The 22,038-nt window shown below is 41.9% G+C and overlaps 1 protein-coding gene across 1 annotated transcript; it reads right to left on the bottom strand.

Moving 5' to 3' along the window:
• Positions 1-16,646: 16,646 nt before the first annotated feature.
• C18H17orf67 (chromosome 18 C17orf67 homolog) lies at positions 16,647-21,626 on the bottom strand. The gene is made up of 4 exons (XM_065852639.2): positions 21,399-21,626; positions 20,794-20,894; positions 17,721-17,860; positions 16,647-17,170 (listed from the first exon to the last, which is right to left on the bottom strand). Exons 1-3 carry the CDS (start codon positions 21,451-21,453, stop codon positions 17,744-17,746), a joined length of 273 nt encoding a protein of 90 aa, XP_065708711.1. The 5' UTR covers positions 21,454-21,626; the 3' UTR covers positions 16,647-17,170; positions 17,721-17,743.
• Positions 21,627-22,038: the final 412 nt, after the last annotated feature.

The raw sequence follows: 22,038 nt of genomic DNA, 5'->3' as shown, positions 1-22,038 counted from the left end.
CACTCCGATCAGCTCCACGCTGAGACTGTAATCACCATCTAACAGCAGCGTTTGGGTATGGCTGCAAATTAAATCTTACGTCTCTGTAAGAAAGCTCTCTGTCCAGCTTCAGCAGTGACTTCAGGAGCAAGGAGTGTTTGGGAACTTTTTTGTGTCACTGACGAGAGTTGGGGAGAGACTGATGAGGTGTTATGCTGAGACACCTCAAAGGAACTGATTTTTGGAATCCTTAAACTATCGGGCTGTTCTCAAGGCTGGCTCAAGTTAGGCAACCCCGAGCAGGCATGCGAAATCACTAGTCCCTTTTAAAAAACATCAGTCTTCGGCTGTCTAGCAGACATATTGGGAAATCAGGCTAATGTGGAAATATTAGCTGTGAAAAGCCTTGAAAGTTCTACAAACCTAAAAAAGGTACTTATTAGTGCCTGTAAAATCTGTGTGTATAGTGCAGGATTTCAGCTTCCACTGGGCAGCAGAACATGCTGTACTGTAGCTATCATCCCCATGAAACTGCTAATGATGCTGCATTTATGAATAGTCATTAGAAAAAGCTGACTGTCTTTGCAGTCTTGGTGCTCAGCCAGCCTGCCTGCTTGTCCTTATTCTAACAGAACTGATGCTGACTGTGATGTGTAGCTTTTGAGGATGAATTAAGGCAGAAAAGGAAATATTTCTGATAATGATGCAAACTTTGAGAGCTGCTTGGTTTAGAACTGTGCTCTAGGTGGTTTGGGAACCAGCCCAAATCAGCTTGAACCACTCATATGGTTTACACACATTGATCTTGGTGTTACCTCCTAACAGGACTAATTAACATCAGTGAGATAATTTATTAAATATTTGACTTCACTTTGCAGTTAGAGACTGTGTAGATAGGAGTTCTCCTGGAAACATATTAAGAATGACTGCAACATGTTAATGTGATCGCATCGTACTTGATTCTAGGAACATGTAAAAGGGTGTTGGTAATCCACTGAATACACTGTGATGCATTTATTCAGTCTTATCCGTGGCTGTCATGCTGGGATTCTGATGAGGACTGTAAAAATTCATGCGTTGGCAAATTATTCTACACATCTGTGCTGATAGTAACATTTGCTAATGAAATGGGTGGCATTATGATGTCAGGAGGATCAGAGCCAAAGGTGGTTTTCTGAACGGAGACTCTGCATGAATCTCCCCAGACTGCCCAGCAGTCAAGGAGATTATATTCTCAACTGTTAAAGCTGTTTACACATACCAACCAGCACTGACTGCCTCTTTGTGGCAAGTTGTTTACATGAATTTATTTTGGGAAAATTCCATTAGACGGGACCAAGATTTCTTCATAAATCATTGAATTTAGCTTGTGTACTGATAAAATCTGGTTAGTCATTTATTCTTCTGAGCAGTGCTTAGTTATGGGTGTTCATTATTTGTAAGGAGCAACCTACACGGGTAATATAGAAATAATGGGTCGCCTATGGCTGTTTTCAGCAGTGGATATTTTACTCTGCTGGGAAAAGATGTATTAGAAAATGACCCTTCTTACTAATTCATCCAGTAAAACAAAGGACTCATTAACTGGAGTCACAGACCTAATGTATGCTCTGCATTTGGTGAATTTAGCCAGCGCAAAATTCCTAGTGAGACACAAACTGCTTTGCAAATGGTCCTGCAGATCTGTTTGCTGCAGTTGGTGCTGCTGCGTCCCCTGGAGAAGAGGATCTGGTGTGAGATATTGCTGCTGCTGCAACGCTCAGCTCCTCCTTCATCCAAGGGAAATCGATGCTGTTGGACCAGACTGCAGTGTCCTAATTTCATGCACTAGCAGAGAGTGAGTTTTTACAAAGTGCTGTTTACCGAATATATAGGATATACAGAGTTTGAGACAATACAAAATTCATTCCTTGATTTTGAACAGAAACCTGTTCTTTTTTTGAACCAGCGTATGTGCTGAACTTGCAAAGTGTCAGGAAAAAAATCAAACTCTTAAAATTCTATCATTTATAGAGCATCTTGTTGCTGATTTGTGACTTCTTTACTAATATTCACTGCAATGCATCCATATAGCAATGCGTCATGACTATAAAAGAAGCGCTACAAAAAGACCCAAAGAGCAAAACTAAGATGTAGACATCAATTTTAATACAAATTTCTGGCATGTTCAGACCCAGGATTTTGGTTGCTTCATTTCAGGCAAATGGACCAGGGTTGGATTCTTTGTCACTACAACTGGAGTAACTTTTTTTATATATAATTGTCTGCATTAGTTTACACTAACATGGAATTTGACGCCTTGCCGCCAAATGGAAGGTGGCTTTTCGTCCTCTAAATTCACACAGACATATTAATCCAACACTGAGGTTTGGCATAATCTCTAATTTTATATAGCACATTTCTTCTCCAAGTGCTCACAAATATCCCTCAAATGCAGCCATGTCTGGTAGGGAAGTTAGAAACATTCCGCAATGCTCACCGAAGAGGGCAACTTAACGCCTCCTTTTATTAAAAACAACATTAATTCAGAGAACCACAGTTTCAATTGTGTTGGAAATACTCAGTCACTCAGACTAACCGGCATGAAGTTCAGTTAACGAGGTGTTTAGCTGTTCCTTCCAGCATCTGTACCCCTGCTTCAGGCAGTCTCTGTGTCTCTTGGATGATTCTAGATCTTTACTTTAATAGTTTGCATGTAAGAGATCTTCAGAATATTTATTATAATGTCCAATTCCCATAAAGACAAAGTGATTAAGTCTCACGCAAACAAGGCTGTTTCCACTGAAGTTAAATGACAGTTGGCAGTAATGCTCAAGGACAGGCAATATTTTGTTATGGAAGAAATATTTCTAATATTTGACATATTTGGTGATGTTGAATTTCTTGTTCCACAAGGCTGTACCTTCACCAAGATTGGGTCTGTTCGTATGTCTGTCCTAAAAGCAGGAGTCCTCTGAATAAGATCTCTGTGGACAGGTAACTCAGATGAAGATGCAGGCTGTCCTCTCCAGATAGAGGAAGAAACACAAAATCCTGCCTTCCAGACACCAGGAGAAGGCTGGGATGGCACAGGTGGTTCATAAGTTAGTCTCTGGATTAATTCAGTCAAACAAAGAGGACTTAAATGTTGGTAAGACAGACTGGCAGACCTGGAGTCTGGATGTTTGTCGCCTGTGCAGGCCAGAGCAAAGCGCAAGAACAATCATAGTGCTCCCATAAGCGTCTTCCTCACACATTGCGCTGCGGATGCTGATTTTGGGGCTGCTATTTATTTAGTAAGCAGAAAGCAAGTTCCACATGTGCAAGTCCAGGGGGAGGCATTCCCTTTGCTGGACTGCAAGCTGCCACACTGCTGCTGATGCCCAGAAGAACTTCCCTACATCAGCAATAGCTTTATTTTCCAGCTTGGGTTCCTGAAGGGCTCTCTCAGCAACCTTTCCCTGAGAAATGCACAGAATCAGCTGAGCTTTCAGCCAGCTCAGCCCTCAGCTCTGCTTGTTTGGTCCAACCGAGTCCAGGAGCTCACCAGCCACATGGAAGAATTTGAGCCTCCCTGGAAGAACAGATGTGGCTGAGGCCAGGAACTTGGGTGTGAATTGCGCCCCAAAAGCGTCCACTTCCCGCTTTACTTTCACTTAACACAATGTGCAAAGTTATTGAGGAGCAACAAACTGCAGGCCAAGCAGTTACTTAATTTTTTTTTTTTTCTCCCTTTATTGATTGTTTGCTTAAAAGAAAAAAATACTGGCAAATCCAGCGGTCACGAAAGCCCTGGATGGATCCAGATGTGGTGTGGGCAGGATTTGCGTGAGTGCCTCCGCAGAGCTCTGCCAATGCACTTTTGTCCTGGCCAATTCCTTCTCTTCTATTCCAACCTTGGCCACTCCAATGCAGACACTACCAAGTCAGGATAACTGAGACATATTATTAGGTGGTTTTGAGCTGCGGATACTTGCCTACAGAAAATGCTATGCTTGCTTTCTCCTCTGACCAGGCACAGTGCTTATGCGAGGCTTCCAGAGGCAGAAAGTGGAGCAAGACTAAATGTGACTAATATGGAAAGGAAATGGTGAAGAAGGGCCATATCGACTCCACTCACCAAAATATGCCCTGTGGTGAGGGCCCTGCTGTGGGAGTTCCAGGGCATGTTGTGCTTTCTAGAGCATTAGGCAACAAGGTGGCTCCAGTCTGTCTTGGGGATAGGATTCCCCTCGCTGGCTGAGTGTGAGACCTCTATCTTTATTCAGGTTGCTGTGCTATGCCTATCTCCATGGTGTCCAAACCCATCCCTGGCTAAGGGCAGAACCTGCAAGTCCTCCTGCTTCCAGAGAACAAGGAGGACCATTGTGGCTTCCCCTAGCATGGAGCTGGTAGGTCAGGGAGGTCCTGGCTGTTCTCTCAATGATTCGCATGCTGGGGTTTGCTATATCCAGGTGCCAGGCAAGGGTTGAGAGGCAGCACATCTAGTGACCAGGGCACTGGACCAGAGATCTGGAGAGCTTGGTTTCCACCTGGCTCGGTCAGATTGTTGGTGTGACTTTGGGAAGACTACTTGGCCTGTCTGTTTCTGTTCACCTTCTCTGTCTTTTACATGATCCCTAGGGTAGGGCACTATCCTATAATTGCATGTACTGCCGCGGGCTACTGTGTTAGAAATGAGGCATTAAAGATCATGTTCTTCAAGCTGGAAAAACCTCCCACTAAAATGAGTAAATGCAGAAACTGGAAGGGCTTTGATGTTTCACCAGATAGATACAACTTTTTACTGATTAAAGGTACAAGATTAGGGAAAACTTTGTCTTCCTAAAAAATAACCAAAGTAAAGGAATTAGAGAAAAGCTACTATCAAACAAAATACAGAACTTACGGAAAACAGTTTATCCTATAGCTAAAGGCATGGGCTATAAAATAGAATTTTTTTTTTCCTTCACAAATCATTTAAACATAAGTAAGAAATCAGTAGCTCCCTCTTCAGAAGGACCCTAAGGATTAAAAATGCACTGAATCACGGGTATTTTATTACTGGTCTGTGTGTCTATCTGATGGCAAGCATCAATGGCTTCCCTTACACAGGGCGCCCAGGGGGATAGAAGAATGCAGGGAATAGCTTACTAGTTTCTGTGTCTGTCTAGTGGCAGAAATCCATGTTTTCTTATAGAAGACACTGCGGTAATGCACGGGCAGCGTTTCAGCGTGTGTGCGCCTGGCTTTCTGGTGGCAAAGCAGAAAGTGGGATTGAAATGTCGCCGCTCCTGGAGCGCCTGCCGTGGCAGCCAGGCACGATTCTGGGGCTCAGCCCCCTGCAGCACAGGCAGAAACTTGTGCCACGCAGGCTTGTAAGGGCAGCCAAGGACAAGCGTTAGGAGATGGGGAATGCTGAGGGAAATATCAAAAGTTTGGTAATAGAAACAGATACTGATACAGGAGTTTATTCTGCCACGTGGAGGTGGAACACAGAATTTTCTCAGGTAGTCATTGACACTGATTAGAATGGGTTGCCATAAGGCATCAAACACATGAGTACATCTCATTGGTTTCAAAGAAAGCTGCTTCTGTGTGAGTTTTGAAAACAGTGCAAACCAGGGAGGTCCTGATACTTGACTCCCCACGTAGTCTGAGGTTCCCAAACAAGAACAGGGGGTCAGGGAGGACCAAAGCCAGCCAGTCCCCAAGGAAGTGGTTGTTTATCCATCTTGCTGAGTGATCTCTGTCCTAGGGCTGATCTCTGAAAGTGTTTTTATTTTATCTGCATACCCTTTAAAGAGGGACTGTCTACCAGGCCCTGGGCATCATCCTGTGATCCCTCCATGGAGCCCATAATATCCATCTGAGCTTTAACACTTCACGTGGAAATTCATCTACACCAGAGACCACAGGGGAGAGTAAAGATACACAGGGTGACTTTACGTAAGCTGGTGGGGACAGAGAGAAGTCTAGCTGAACTCAGAATGGATTTATTTACCCTACCAAAAAGCTGGATAAATTGGCTTAATTAATTAGTATTAACTGTGCCTTTCTACCACTAGACTCATGTTACTGTGTGAGCTGGGTGGCTTTAAAACAGCTCTTACATCTCTGCTTTCCATCGCAGCATGACACACAGACATATGCCAAGTCTTGATTTAAACACTGTAAGTAACAGGAATCTTGCTCGTCCCTAGATAAGTTACCCTGGTGATTAACTGCCCTCATTGTTAAAATTGTGCATGTTATTCATTAGTAGAGACACAGTCTCTAATGTTGACATTCTGATCTTAAAGGGAAATGGTTTCTAAAGACTGTGGCTGGTGCTCTTAAACCTCTCGGCTGTTTCTGAAGATTGCTTTTTTCTGATAATAAGTGTTCCAAGATCTAGGCAAGAATAGCTATTTCCTCCTTAGTTTGGTTCATGCTTCTATTCATCATTTCCGTATAGCAAAATGTGATTTTAAAAATGAGCCATATAAAATTTGTTTCCTCTGGTGATTTATTTTATTTTCATGGTGTCTGGAGACATGATGTACTCCCATCCTCTCAGACTGGTTATTAGCGCTTGGCCTGGCTGTTTCTTGTGGAAAATCATAAAAATATTTGGTGAGCAAAAGAGATCCTAAGTGCTTTGGTGGTCTGATCAGGGAGGGTATTTAGAAAGACTGTGTTTTGTTTTGAAAGAAATGACTGGCTGTATCCTCTACTGATGGCAGAGACACACCAAATTGCAGCAGAGTTCTGTGTTTTTCTTTAAAATCATTCTTTTCATTTATAATGTTTGCATGTTTTGTGTGAAACTCCTAACTGGTATGTTTTCAGTTTGAACTATTTCTGGTGTTTTGGTGAAGGTAAATAAGCATCCTGAGGAGGAGGCCCTTGGAGCAGGCCAGTGGCCAAGGACAGCTGAAATTCAATAGGACACTTAGAGGGTGAATAATTTCCAGCGTTACAGAACATCGGGAGCCACGGGTAGTGGGTCTGAGTCAAAGGAATGGAAATCAACCTCGACAGGCTTTGGATCGGGCGAGTAAGGGAAGAGCTGGCCGGCTGAAAGCAGACAGCTTCCCAGAGGAGACTCGTTAGTGCTTCACAATTAATTGCTTGGGAAAACAATTAAAAAAAAAAAAAAAAAAAAAAAAGCTGTAATCAAGCCTCACTAGCACCAGAAATATCCTTCTCCCAATATCATATTAAACATTATTATAGGGAATTAGAGGTACCACTTCAGTGAAAACATGTTTCCTTAATTCAGCTTTAAGGAGAAAACCCAATTTTGCTAGGTCTTTCAGTGTTTTTGATCTGTGCTGCTTTTGAAAGAAGTTCAGAGCTCTTTCATGCATATATTGAAATCTTCACGTTTGTTCTTCCGCATTTGTTAAGAGCTACCACTGAAATGATACTAGTAAAAGCAACTGACACTTCAAATATTCACTTGTTGAATATCAAATTAACACCTACCAAATCAAAAACAGGAATCATGACAGATTAGCAGAGAAGCTACATCATTTCATTAAAACTGCAGATAAGCTATACAAAACCTAATCAAAAATTGAAGAAAATGGCAAAAAATAATGTTCATTTTAAACACTCTGGGACGTGGCTACTTTCATAGTGGCATACGGATCATAATTTTATGAATAGTCTGAAGTCACTTGTGGACCAGGTATGGAATGACTGTCACCAGCATTGGTATTGGTGTCATTATTGCAGCACCCTAATACATCATTATGCTGCTTCTTGGATACCTTGTAGGAATCCTTGGATCTCAACACATCCTAATTTATTCTGCCTCTATGATTTCTGCACATATGTTGTCTACATTGTAATCGACTGGCTAAAGAGCTCATCTCCTTGCAGGCTCTCTCAGCTGCTTTAGGGAAGCGCTGGCCCCCAATTTCATGACTCTTTCCATAAAGTGATGTGCGGAGAATTGCTTGGGGAAGCTGAAATTCCAAGTTGGAAGCTCAGACCTTCTAGCCCAGAATGGAGGTGTCTTAGGGGAAGTAGAAAACTTGCAACACACAATCAATATTTTGTCCATATTCTGTATCAGTCGATGTTCCATATCAACCCCTTTGCACTACAGTCCACACTTTCTATCTCTAACTGATGCCTGTGCACACACAGGCGATTTGATTTGCCACTTCATTGAAGTCCTCTGTGCTAAGAGAAATACTAATATTAATTTCAGAACACTGTAAAGCTTTTCTGCAGCGTCTGCTTTCTGATTCCAGAACACTATCGTGTGAAAGAACCCATTCAAAATGCATTGCATTCCCGTCCTTTTAATTTATGCAGTCAGATTTATACTGTAACTTCACATATCAATCCTTGTCTGCTCTTGAGTTCATTTGCTTTCATGGCAGACAGAGCTCCTGAAGTGGCTGCATACATACCAGCCTCCTTACACTGGAATGATATTGTCCCTAGGTGGGTTTCCTTATAATTGCCACAGATCCTCCCAGAAATCCTGGCAGAGCATGGAGCACATCACAAGTTCAGCAAATGTGAGACGATCAGCTGATAAAAGCCTGTTTGTGGTGCTCTTAACTCGGTAGAGGTAATAGCTGATTCTTCACATGCCCAAAATGAAATTAAGGGGGCTGGTCAAAGAGGCTGTGGTTACATGGTCACTTTAATCTGGCATAAATCTGGCCGCTGCTGAAAGGGGTTGTTCCACTCCTCTCCCCCCTCTTCCTCTGCACCCAGTCACTCTTTTCACCCGCTCTTGTCTGGCACCAGCGTTTATGTGGCCGTGCAACTGGCTGGACCACAGAACTGATCCAGCTGAATATCAACTCAATTAGTTGTACGCTTTTTTTTTAATTAGGGTAGTACAGCCATGTGAATGCTTGTGCTGGCATAAACAAGCACAGAAATGAGTGTCTGGGGGAAGAGGAATGGAAGAACCACTTTTTCAGCAGCAGCCCAAAGGGCCTTTGAATGATTGCCTGATTAATCCAGCAGCATCCAGCCCACACCAACGAAACTACCTAGGCTAGGCTGTGAGCTTCTCGCATCCCTTGGTAACTCCACTGATCCTTTCTCATAAGCACCTTCCCATTTCTCAGTAGCCACCAAATACTTGGGGTTTTCAGACACTCCTTGTCCCAGGAATGCTCTGCCCATCTCTTCAGTAAACACAGTTATCTGTGGGGCCTTTTTTTCCAGTTTATAATTTCTACAATCTCCCAGCAGTCCTACTCCCAGCACACCAAATTCATTCAAATTTCTTGTACGTTCTCATTTTTGTTTTCCCTTTTTACCACAATGTGCATGCCATCCTAAACTTTTCCAGAGACTGGTCAACCAAAGAAAAACAAGGTATTTTTCCAAGTCATCTAAACAATGAGCATTTCAGTTCTGAGACACAGCCCGAAGATCATTTCCCAATTCAGTGAAATATTGTCCAAGTTCTGTGGGGCTTAAGGGGCAACACGCAGCGTGCAGTTGAGTTACCCCAACAGCAAAGCAGCGGTTCAGTTGTGGCTCTGGGGTTTCCTCCTTTCCAAAAGCAGCAGTGGTGTTCGCATTGTGCTTGGCTCCGGCTGCGCTCCCCGCCTGGCCGCCAAACCAGAATTCCTCAGCTCCCCTTCCCAGCCCACCCGTCTCTGTGGGAATGGGGAATAGGGAATGGGGAGGGCCACTGCTGGGACCTGCCACACCAGCCGAGCTGAGAGAAGAAAGGGAGAACTCCCTCTCCAAAACTCAGATCTCCTCGGTGTTTCATACTAGTTCAGTGACACAGGCAGAGTTACAGCCATTGCTTGACGCGATGACCTGACATGGGGACTGCCTGAATGACAGACAGACTGACAGCCTGGCTACCTGACTGACAGTCAAAGAGACAGTTATGTTGGGCAGCCCCAGAGCAAGCAGGTTGATGAGTGATATAGACAGTCTCCAGAAGAGGCTACGAAGTTGGTGAAGGGTTTGGAGGGGAAGCCATATGAGGAGCGGCTAAGTCACTTAGTTTGTTCAGCCTGGAGAAGACGAGATTGAGAGGAGACCTCATGGTGGTTACAGCTTCCTCACAAGTGGATGAGAAGGGACAGGCACCGAACTCTTCTCTTTGGTGACCCATGACAGAACCTGAGGGAATGGCAGGAAGATGTGCTGTGGAGGTTTAGGTTGGACATTGGGAAAAGGTTCTTCAGCCAGAGGGTGCTGGACACTGGAACAGGCTCCCCAGGGAGGTGTCACGGCCCCAAGCCTGACAGTGTTCAAGAAGAGACTGGACAACGTCCTCAGACACACGGTGTGAACTGTGGGGTTGTGCTGTGCAGGGACGGGAGTTGGACTCAATGCTCCGTGTGGGCCCCTTCTAACTCAGGACATTCTATGATTCTGTGATTCTATGACTGGACCATGCAGTTCCTTGGTACTGCAACTCCCCATGAAACCACAACGTCATTTGGGAACCAGCCACCCCAAAGATGGTATTGCAGCTCTTGTATCTGAAATATCTGCTTCTATAAGCACTTGAGTTTGAAAAAAAAGGTCCCTCTGTGTGTCAGAGCTGGGCCCTGAAATGTGTGACAGCAATGGGAGCTGGCTGGGGCAGCACAGGGGTGAAGTGTTGCTGGGAATGGGGGCAGCACCTTCTCCATCCTTCCAGCCATCCCCCAAATGTACGTGCACACCTGCACCTACACACACCCAGTTTCATTCTGATTTGTCCCTGGATTGAATTAAGCTGAAGGATCAAAGAGCAAGGCTGGGATGCTGTTTCCACACAGAGTGTAGACAGGGACTCTGCTCTCAGAAAGCAGCCTGGTGTTTATCCCCGCTGCCTCACCTGATTCAATCAAAATACAGCCAAAGGTCTTCAGTTGCCAGCCCCAGCTCCCTCCCATCACCCCCCGCCCAGCTTTCTTCCCCATGGGCTCCTTCCAACTTTTCTCCGTGTTCTCCAAAATGCCAGAAAGTGCAATTCCTTTTTTTCCCCCTGGAATTAACATTAAAGCTGGAGGCAAAGACATTTGTCTGGTCAGAGGGCATGAACATCTGTTCCAAACACTTTTGAAATAGACACATCAAACTTTATGACACTCCTTTTCGAACAGTGGATTCTATTTTCCTTATATAAACTTTGGCAGAGCAACTTTCCATGTCTGCATACATGCAGCCTGCCATATTCCTGGGTTTGGGAGGCTGGGTCGCCATTAATGGTTCTTATTGGTTCTTAAGGTTCTATTGAAAGTGTGGCTGTAAATAATAATACACAGTTATAGAGCTTTTTAGTTAAATGTAAACTCTTAGTGCTAATTTAAGCAGAATTAAGATACTTTATTTAATAGTTTGCTCAGACCGTGCAGTTCATTATTCCACCCTAAAAACATTAGGACAGTTGAGGTGATGTATTTATAGTTCCTAAGTACCCCAGCCTCCCAACAGTCAATTTGAGCAACGGCACGCATTGTTCGTGTGATAGTGAAGGAGATCAGAAGGTGGGTTTGTAGGTAGTAAAATCTGGTCATGAGGCAAATGAAGTGAACAATGTCTGAATGCTAATGTTATGATAAATGCTGATCTCCCTGATTTTCAGTAACCACTGCGATTGCTTGCAACATCTTATCAACCCTGTCACCACATGGGTGAACGCAGCCATTGCACTCCAAAGTTAGTAAGTTTGTCTACATAATATATGGCAACAATATATGGGGAGATGTTTGTTCGCCATAACACGATTTGAATTTGAACAGAGAACATTAAGCACTTCTGTAACTGAATTCCAAAAATAAAAGGAAACGAACAAAAAGTGCGTAAGCTAATAAAAACCTGGCATCTTTTGTAGTCCTTCTCCATTGATAATGCTCTGTAACTATCTCTTACAGGACAGAGGTAGCAGAAGAGCACAGTTGAAAAATAAATGAGAGACGTGTGGGCTTAAGTTGGAGCAACAGTTAAGGAAAAAGTGACCTTGCTGTCACTTAATATATTTTCTTGTCTTGTTTAATTTAAGGAGTCATGTTCTAAAAAAGCATGTTTGGGTATTTCTGTTGTCCCTGTGCTTCTCTCTCAGTGCTGGTGCTTTCCTATGGGCAGCCCAGAGCTGTGCTCCATTTCCGTGCTCGCAGTCGTTCCGGGCACACACGTGTGCTGCTGCTGGCAGCCCGGAGCCAGCGCTGCTCACAGACCGGCTCAGCGCGGGTTCCAGCAGCAAAGCTGGTGATGCGTATGGAGCAGAATTAAAAGCTTGGGAATAAATTAACTAGGTGGCCTAAACGTTTGTCATCCCTGGTAAATAGGAAATAGATGAGCGAGTGAAATTCTGGAAGTAGCCTCCCCCCTATCCCTTGGAAGCCACGAATTTCAGAGCATGCGGATGATTCCTCTTCAAAGCAGAACTGAAGATGCGTCAGCAGTCTGGGTGTGTAAATAACGCTGCAGCTCTTGCTAAGCCCAGGCAGTATATCATTCGTGCTAGAACCGTGCCTCCTTGGGATGGATCCAAGCCAAAGTTAAAGCAATGCCCTCGGTTCAGTGCACTGTTTGAAATCTACTGTGAGACTATTTTCTCTCAGGGAAAAACCCCTGTTAGTTCTGGGGTGGGATGAAGCACTGTGGCTTGTTGCAGAGCTAAAGACAACCACAATGTATACCCTTAGACACATCAGTAGTATTGGGTAAGAAAGCTTTACCCTCCCTGGGCAGCTTAACCAGAGCTGCAGAATTTACAGAGTGCAGTAGCTCTGCAGCTGATACAAGCACCCTAACTGCAAGAAGTATCCCCAGCTCACTAAAGCGGGACGACTGAGATAGTCCAATTCACACTTAAAGCCTAGGGTGAGAGAAGGAATGTTTCTGATTCTGGAGATCAGAATCTATTGCATTTATGAGCTGTTCTTTACTGAGGTACGACTGGAAAGCAGCAACTGATACAATCAGCAATGTAGGCATGCACCAAAATACAAATAAATTTGCTTACTATCAGCTGGAGGCATTTTGGTCTTGGACTATTTTTGTGATTGTTCACTTTGCTGAAAATGATTGCATCGAAGTGCCTCTTAAGAAACATTTTCAGCCCCACAGCCATATTAATATTTAAAATGTTTTTCTCCAGCAGTGCAACAGCTGTGCAGTGTGAAATAGAAGACATTTTTCTCTCTTTCCCTGGGCAGCATTAAGGCACCAAATGGTAAACAGAGAAAAAGGGAGGGGAAAAAAGTGCTCTACTAATTACTTATAGGCTTATAAACTGTTTTTTGATAAGAGGCGTAGCAGTAGGATGGAAATCCTGCTCCCGTCATGAATCATGTGGTAGGTCACCAGTATTGCTCAATGTCCCCAGTTGCTTCACAGCACAGCTGATCCAAAGTAATGGAATTGAAGTTCGTATTAGCCTGGATTAATTTCAGACTCCAGATTTGTGTGTCTCTGAGCTAAAACTACTACCTTCTCTGCTTAAAATCCTGTGCTTTTACATAGCTTACTCCTCCTTTTGACACTCTGAACTTCAGATCTTGCCCATGATTGTAAAGGGTCTCCTGGGGAAATGGCCTGATGCTGAGCTCTGCAAGGAATGGAGACTTCTTGCATGGTGCTGAGCTTGTGAAACAATCCTTGGGTGGTGGGAAGAGCAGGTGGGAGCTGGGCAAGGAGGGGGAAAAAACCAAAACAAACCACAAACTTTTGGTTTCTTGTTGAGCCCACACTGGGCTGGATGCGCCCTTTTGATAGAACAAGGATAGTGGTGTTACCTCAAGAACCTTTTCTGCTTTTTACTGTTTTTCATTTTAGTACATATCTTTACCCCCAGACCTGAAAAAGGATTAAAATGCCAGAAAGGAGACAGATCACTCAGCATTTCTAATCACATACCAGAAGTCTCAAGACACATAGTTCTCACAAGATTTTCTACTCTTTGTGGACCATAAAAGGCTCAGATAACCTTCGAAAGCCCACTCTGATCTCTTCAGTCATTAAAAAATCAGTCTTTACTGAGAACCTAAGCTAGATTCCTACTAGAGTGACCACGTTCAATCAACCCAATTTCCCTCCACCATTTCAGAAGTTATTTATGCATTCGTTCATTAAGACAGAGTAACAGAAGTCTTCATTCAAAACGAAGTTCTAACATTCAAAACAAGGTTGTAACTAGTGCAAAGAAAGCCCCAGAATACTGCAGGGAAACACTTCCATACACATTATTTAATTTTGGGTTGTTATAGACATTTGCTTCTGTTTATCGTATTCACCTTCCAGAAATGCTCCAGGGAAGCAGCACTGTCATCGTGAACAGAAGGGCACGCTCACCTCTTCGGCCTCCAGAAGTGAGCAGATACCATATCATCTAAGCTACAAACAGGTAAATTTAATTTTGCATTTCCATTTCCCCACTGTGAAAGTGAATTTCAAATAAAGTTAGTGACTTGCTTTCAGTGAAATTTCTGGAAATTCCAGTCTAAGTAAGCGCTTCTAGCGCACGTTCTGCTCAAAGGTGGGGCAGTCTGCTAGAAATACCAATTAGTTGAACTGCCAAATTGCTATTTATCTGGCTGTGATGAAAATCTTTTAGTCTTGACCTTGCTAAAGAAATTGATGCTTTCCAAAATTCCAGTCTTCGTCTCTTTTCCCTGAGTTCTTGTGTATTTAAATTAAAGTAGATTACTATTTATCTACTGTCTACTATAGAGGGGTCCTACACTTGAGGCCCTGGGCTCACTCTGCCTTTTCAGGACAGGTTTGTACAGCACCTTCAGAAAGGGGTTTGGTTTGATTTGGTTGGTTTTTAAAATGGTTTAGAGGTGCCTTTGTATTTCAGTCATCCGAACATTTTAAGAAAAGGAGGAAAAAAAAACAAGGGGGAAGAAGGAGGGCTGCAGTATTTTGCGATGCTGTTTATATGCAGAAACAGTGGCATCTAGTGGGCAGGTTTTTACATGAGAAAAGACTAAGTTATCAGACCTTGACTATGAAACAAGTTGGTGATTAAAGCTAACTATACGTTTATCTTTTTATAGAGGAAAGATTTTCGCAAGTCTATTCTAATCCTTCTCTGTAAAAACATTTGGAAATCAACTACTATGCCAACTTTCCCATCTTCAGTATACAACTTTCAGATCATTTGTTCTTCCTATTTTAATTACATTAAGCCCTCTCCTGGCTTTCACATACAATTTCTAATTACTTAATGTCATATAGATTATCATAAATCTTCACCCAGCAGGAAAGCTCATGGTTTTCATGCATGTATAGAAGTCCAGCATTTTACCCCAATATTTTAGATATGGACAAAAATAAACCTCCAACTAATTGATCTATTTGAACTTCAGATGATTTCAAGCACAGATATGGCTTTGAAGGAAAGATCTGTGTAAAGGAAGAGAATAAAACCACAGTAGAGCAGCCACAGTGCAAGACTCCGGAAAAAACTTAATTACATCAGTTCTCTAACTACAACTAAGTATGTTAATTATGTATGTTTTTTCACGGCTGAAAAGATTTTTCCTTCTTTACCCTCATAATTTTATGTTCTTTTTCTTTATGCTTTTTTCTCCCTTTATTCTTTGTTTTGAACTTTCCTCTATGGTGTCTGCTGTTTTTCTTGTCTTGGTGGACCAGGAGGTCGGGTCTACCACACAACAGAAATGTAGCTACTTTTAGAGAGAGTTTACTTTTATAAAGAAGCTTCAATGCTGGAATTCTAGAAACACTGGTAGTGGTTTTGTTTTGAATCTGAGTGCAAACATGGGTTGGACCTTTAGCCCACTGGTGAGATGAATCTGCCCGACTCAAATGTGAACTAAAGACTATTAACTCCACACCATTTCTTTTTCTCCCTTATGAACTGGAAGAGAGCATGGAACAGATACTTGGAAGTACTTCACCTTTCTATGTTTCTAGTTTTCTCTTTGTAAATTAGACAGAATAATACTTTTCTTTGGAGATACCTACCTGACATCCTTCAACCCTCGTGTGGAAAAGCAAACTTAAAACCACTGAGCAATCTCTGTTCCACGTTTGCTTTGTGATTAGCTCAGCATTACTGAGGTAGACCTAGAAGCTTTTCTTTAACCTTACTAGTTACCTAACTCATAACTGAATATAACTAGATACGAGTTCTTTTCTTTCAGAGAAGTACTTAAATTGACTTTCACTGAGTGTAAGTTGGCATAACTGGGATTGGTGTGAATTTTCCACTGCGCAAGGCAAAACAGAGCCAGGATTCCACCTAATGACTTTAACGTCAATGGAGATATGCAAATAGAGATCTATGTATTGAGAGTATTATGAATGAAGCACAATAGGAGCCTGATTATGCTTTTTTACACTCCCAGATTTAATCTATGATTTCATTTTGATGGCAGGGGAAAGCAAGCCTTTGATGCTTTGAGATTTAAATTATTTCCTTGGAGTCATTTAGGAGAGTTGCCTTACTGGAAGGGTTGTTGATCTACCAAATGCTCTGTTGCAGCAGTAATTACCTTATGTATCTCCTTTTTTTTGTTTGTTTTTTGGTTTTGCTACCAATCCTTGGGCTCTTGGTATGACCGCAGTGACAGAATTGTAAAGGAAAAGGAAAAGCTATGCAGAGAAACTCTGAATTTATCAGACTGCACATAGTGCTTCCCAGCTGCTGATCCTAAGAACTCCTCTGACGTTGCCTTAGTACTTCGCAATAGAGAGCCTTACTTCCAGTGACTTTTGTCAGCATATAGCATAGGAGACTAAGGTAACAAGCCATCTGAAAATTATTTGAATCAAGCTTTTATTATGAAACAATATATGAAATACTCAGGCAATTAAACATAGATTAGTGTTGCATAAGTGGTAATCTCCTTGCAATATTGTTGTTTAACATAGGAAACTGTAATTAAGGATTCCTTTGAAGTCCAGAAAGCTGGTCTTCTCTTCATGTTTACATTCTCCAGTTTTCTATGGACCTCCCTTCCAAGTTTCTTTTGCTTCTGACAGTCTAAAGCTGTTCCCTTAGTGTACTCTGGAATTCATCAGTGATTTATTCTGACCTATATCTCAGAAACTGGGAGAAACCCTTAATTTATTTATTGATGCATGCAGTCATTACTGTTAGAAAATATATGGTGGTCTATAACATATCTAGCCATTTGTAGTTGGAACTTCTGCTGTATTACTAGGATTGCACTGTATTGCAAAGAGGTTCACCTCTACAACGAGTGTGTAGCAAATACAGGAATAATCTTGTCCTCCTTGGCACAATCATAGTATATATCCTCTTCAGTGCCCGTGAAGAGATCTACAGGAAAAAAAAGCAAATATAATTAAAATACATGCTGATGTGAGCCACGCTAATACAAAGGGCTTCAAAACATTTAGGCACTTCTCTAACACTAATTCTTCACAACAGCCCCCGAGCAGGGTAGCAGGGAGCCAGCTTCCAACTGCCTCTCAGCTGGAAGATTTTCTGACAACTGCCAACTTACCTCCTAGGGCCAAAGTTTGGGAATTTTATGTTTTTGGTTTTAAATAGGTTTCAGACCTTTGGCTTATTATGCATTAGCACAGCTCCATTGAATTCTAGGCCAACATCAAGATTTTCAGAGTTTATTTAGATACATGCAGGTACAAATAGATGCCCAGCAGAATTTTAAGCAGATGAACAGAACCACAGTGCCATGGTTGATGCCAAGGGTGTTTATTTGTCCTGCCACTGGCCTGTTGCCAGACACCTTTCAGCACAAGGTACTTTCTCCAGCGATCGGTTGTTCTCTCCTCTTCCAGTTTATGGCTCTGCCTTTTATCATGAAGAAAGAAATATGCACTGTAAAATAAACATATATATATACCAATTGTGGGGTAGGCAAAGCCATTAGACTGGATGCACGAGATCCCTGTTGCAGTGTGGCAAGCAATGTGGATTCAACCAGTGCTCAAGGAATTGTTCTTCTGATCTCTGCTCCAAGCGCTGGAGGTGAAGCATATACTCCTATTCAAAGAAAACAGAAAGTAATTTAATTATGTAACCACTCAAGTCTAACGTCAGGCCTATGAACCAAGAGAATTTCAAAGCTTATATAAGAGCAACTGATATACCCTTTGAAATTATCAAATATAGTGAAATGGTGTTGCTAGTCACCTTGCCCCAACCTAGCAATATTTAGCAATATTTAATGAATAACATCATCATCATCCACATCCGTAAAGGTGTTGAGCAAGAATTTTACAACCATATTGATCAATTAGGAATTCTGCATACACGTTTCTTATTTGCATTTTGACACAGAAGCCTCTGTTGGTCTGGAGGGTACAGAAGGATCCTCACAGATAGGTCTGTTGTAGCCTCTTTTGAAAACTGATCCCTGCTGATTAAAAAACATGAACCAGTTATAGGATCATGTGGCGGTACTCCGAAGGGTTCTAGTGGTAGCATCAGTGCTGACTGGTGATACATAAAGTAATGTGCGTTTGCCTTTTATTTTGGTTTAAGCAACTAAGCTTTGTGAACACTAAATACTTATTTTTCAAAGTATACCCCAGAGGCTTTGCACAGTAAGCATTGTAGGGCTGGAAGCTGTAGCATAAACCCTTTGCACTGGCCAAATATTCCTGCTGTCATGCAGTTCTCTGCTCTTTGTGCAGACCGGAGGGCTGGCACAGTGGGTGCCAGCAGGAACCGTGAGTATCCTGCTTTGTTCTGTGCTCTCTGTCCCCACAGCACAGGAGACTTGGCTCACATCCCTCTGTGAGACCGTGCTGCAGACTCGGGGAGAACGGGACTGTATGACTGAGAAGATGCCACACGATAAAAAGCAGGGTCTCGGTCAAAGTAAAATTAAATCATGCTGATAACATAAATGACGTTTTTAAAATAATCAAAGATGGCAGATCTTGCTGCCTGTAAGTGAACTGGCTTTTTGACTGAAACAGCACTGTGGAAGTCAAGCAGCGTCACAAAGAATTGCAAATTAAATTCCCCAGCTCAGTGTGGTCTGGCCTAGTACAAACAGCTTTTGCCTAAAATCGATGAACAGAGATGGGTTCTTCCCACTATTCATTTAATTCTGCTACAAAGAATCCATACAAAATCAGCATTTCTCCTTGTGCTGGTGGTAGAACCGTGCAGAGGGGTATGGCAGCCATGCACCTTCATTTATGGGGGAAGATCTCCATGTTCCACATGGCATGGGCCAATTGTTTGGGGTTTTTTTTAATCATATTTCCTTTCTACTGAAAACCTTGACATATAGTCGAAACAACAACCAATATTCTTATGTTTGGGTTTTCTCACAGAAAGCCAGTGTTGCCATACAAGGGGGAAAAAAAAAGTTGGAATTTCTCAACAAGTGCTTGCTACTAATTGCAGCAGGATGGCCGGTGGAAGGACAGAGCCGCAGAGGTCAGTAACCAAACACTTCTCCAGCCCACGCTCCGGCTATGCCCCACCTAGAACCATAGAATATCTTCAGCTGGGAGGGACCCATAGGGATCATCATGTCCAATGCCCCACTCCTCACAGAACTACCTAAAACTAAATCCTATGACCCAGAGCATCGTATGTATGCACGTCATTTCCTGTAATACAGGATTTAACTCAATCCAACTTCTCTACTGTTTTGTTTATTTTGTATTTAATATATTTACTACATAACTTATTATATAATCGTGGTGGTTTATTAAGCATAAGCACAGACAGGAGCTGTATTCACGCTCTCAAAAACTACAAGACTCACTTAAGAACAGCTTAGAAATCAAGCCAGTCCTTAAAGTTGTGGGCAGCAGTGAATCCCATTACTTTCTGGGTTTGGGCTCTGTTGTCCAGCCTTCACCATACTAGATTGTTAACAAGTATTTTGCAATATTCTTGTGACAGGTTTGATTTGTTGCGGCCGCCACGCTTGAGCAAGAAGTGACCACGCCGGCAGTGATGCAGGGCTGGCCACCCAGGACAGCCGGTGGATTATTTTGTGCTGGTGCACAATAACCATTGGAAAGGGAAAACCACCAGCCAGGCACACGCTGTGTCAATCCTGCAAGGTATGTGGCACTCGGCATGTCCGGGGGAATTTGGGAGTGCTCAGCACCTTGCTGAGCTGAGCCCCTTGTACTCATCATACGTGCACAATCTATTGTGAACTTCTAGCTTCTGTGGGTTTTGCCTCTTGAGAACCATGTAATTTCAGCACAGCTTATTTACTTTGGAAAGCAATAGGCAGTAATTTTAAAATACCTTAAGTACCTCTTGAGAAGTGCAGAACTATATGTTGCATCTTGTCAAAACAAGTGAAACAGAAGGCTCCTTAATTCTTTGTTTTAGTATGGTTTAAAAACAAATAAATGTACATATTGCATGCAAAACCAATGCTGTTGCATTAAGCAAGCCCCTAAAAACTTCTACAATATCATAGCAAATCATCCTATCTGTAGCATTCATAAATAAGTAAATGAAAGTAAGTGATTTCAGAAGCTAGTTGGGAACTACCTCAATCTCCACACTGGCCACTGACACCTACATCTCCTTTCTGCCTTGAGTGCAGAATGTACCGTAAGCAGAAGATATTTCCTGTTATTTACTTTTTCAGGAACAACCTGATGAAATCCACATTTCTATAACTGAAAAGCCACTTTCTTCTCAATAATTTAATCTGCATTTTTGAACCATGATAAATAATTTCCACATTCTGCAAGCATACATTTCCTGAGCAATATTCAGCACTTACAGAATGCTACTTAACAGTAATTGAAAGAACGTAAAGGCTTTTTTTTAATATTTCACAGAAGAACTCAGCTGCTTAAAAGGCTGATATTCATAATGTATTGCTTGTAATTAAATCTACAGAAATGTAATACTAAGCACAAATGTTTGGGGGTTTTTTGTTTTGTTTTGGTTAATGTAATTTAAAAATAAATATCATAAATCACCCTCATTGGCTCATCAGGGAAACCAGCTTTTCTCGGTCTGTCTTCACGACGAGTTCTCAGCATCTGTTTGGCATCTTTTTCAGTCAAAATTGGTGAAGCGTCTAAAGACAGAAAAGCAGAAATTAATTCTGAAGTTACCAAAAAGTTAATATTTTATCTGTTGGTTGTAAAATGAAATGCCTCCAAAGCTGAGTTTTGTCTATATACAGAGTGTTCTTTCATTACAGCCCCTTCCCAGGGGATATTGCATTCCAGGAGATATGAGTGGAATTTTAAACCATTTTTATACTTGTGCTTTCTATAGTTCTAGCAGAATGAAGCAAACCCTACATATTCATAGCACTCTCTAAAATGAGAAAATATAACAGCACCATCTAACCACTGACATTAGCAGCTCTTCAATTCTTTGTTGTTTCCTGTGTTGCTTTACTTATTAGGATTATTTTTCAAAGTAATGTGTTAGACTTTTGTTGCAAAGGAGAGATGGCATTGAACATTTATTGAAATAGTAAGCTAGTAAAATTAAGCTTTTTGGTTTTACAATACATTAGTACAGTGTGGCAATGCAGAAAGGAAAATATCAAATACAATATATAATCTCCTACCTGTAAGAGTGGTCATCAGGACCAAACCGGACACAAACACAAGTAACTTCTTCATTTTGATTCTGCTTTCTCCCAGTCTGTTCCAAAGTGAGTAACGCTGACTGAGGCATTAGCCTATTTGAAGTAGCTACGTCAGTCATAAGTGTTTGTTTATGCTTTGACTAATTTGAGTGATAGCATGATTTTAAAGACATCTGGCCTGAAGTTTTGAATTAGGCTATTATCTGCTCACACATTCTCAGCATAACTCTGTCCCTGAGGGAAAGAAAATAGAAGACCTTTTTTCCATTACAGGCTTCAGAGTTACATTGGATATTTTGAATTTGTGAAAATAAACCACATCAACTTACATTTAGGATAGCAAGCAATGGTTTCGGGTGCCTAAGATGAACAATTGTTTTTTTAAAAATTGGCCATTACTGAATGTTGATCTCAAAGGCAGCCACAAAGAAGCCCCTCTTTCAAAATTGTCTCTAACTTTACCCCAGCACAGAAATACATGTTAATGTGGTTTAATTCTAGCAAAGCCAGATTATCACTGCTGGAAAACACAGCAGAGAGATTTTTATCAAATTAATAGAACCGTACAAAAGAAAACTCACGTAATTCTTTTTGTTGCAGGACAAGCTGGTAGAAAATA

This window comes from Patagioenas fasciata, chromosome 18 (genome assembly GCF_037038585.1).
Source record: "Patagioenas fasciata isolate bPatFas1 chromosome 18, bPatFas1.hap1, whole genome shotgun sequence".
NCBI lineage: Eukaryota > Metazoa > Chordata > Aves > Columbiformes > Columbidae > Patagioenas > Patagioenas fasciata.
The sequence above is the reverse complement of the archived record's forward strand: the minus strand, read 5'-3'. Positions and strand labels throughout refer to the sequence as shown.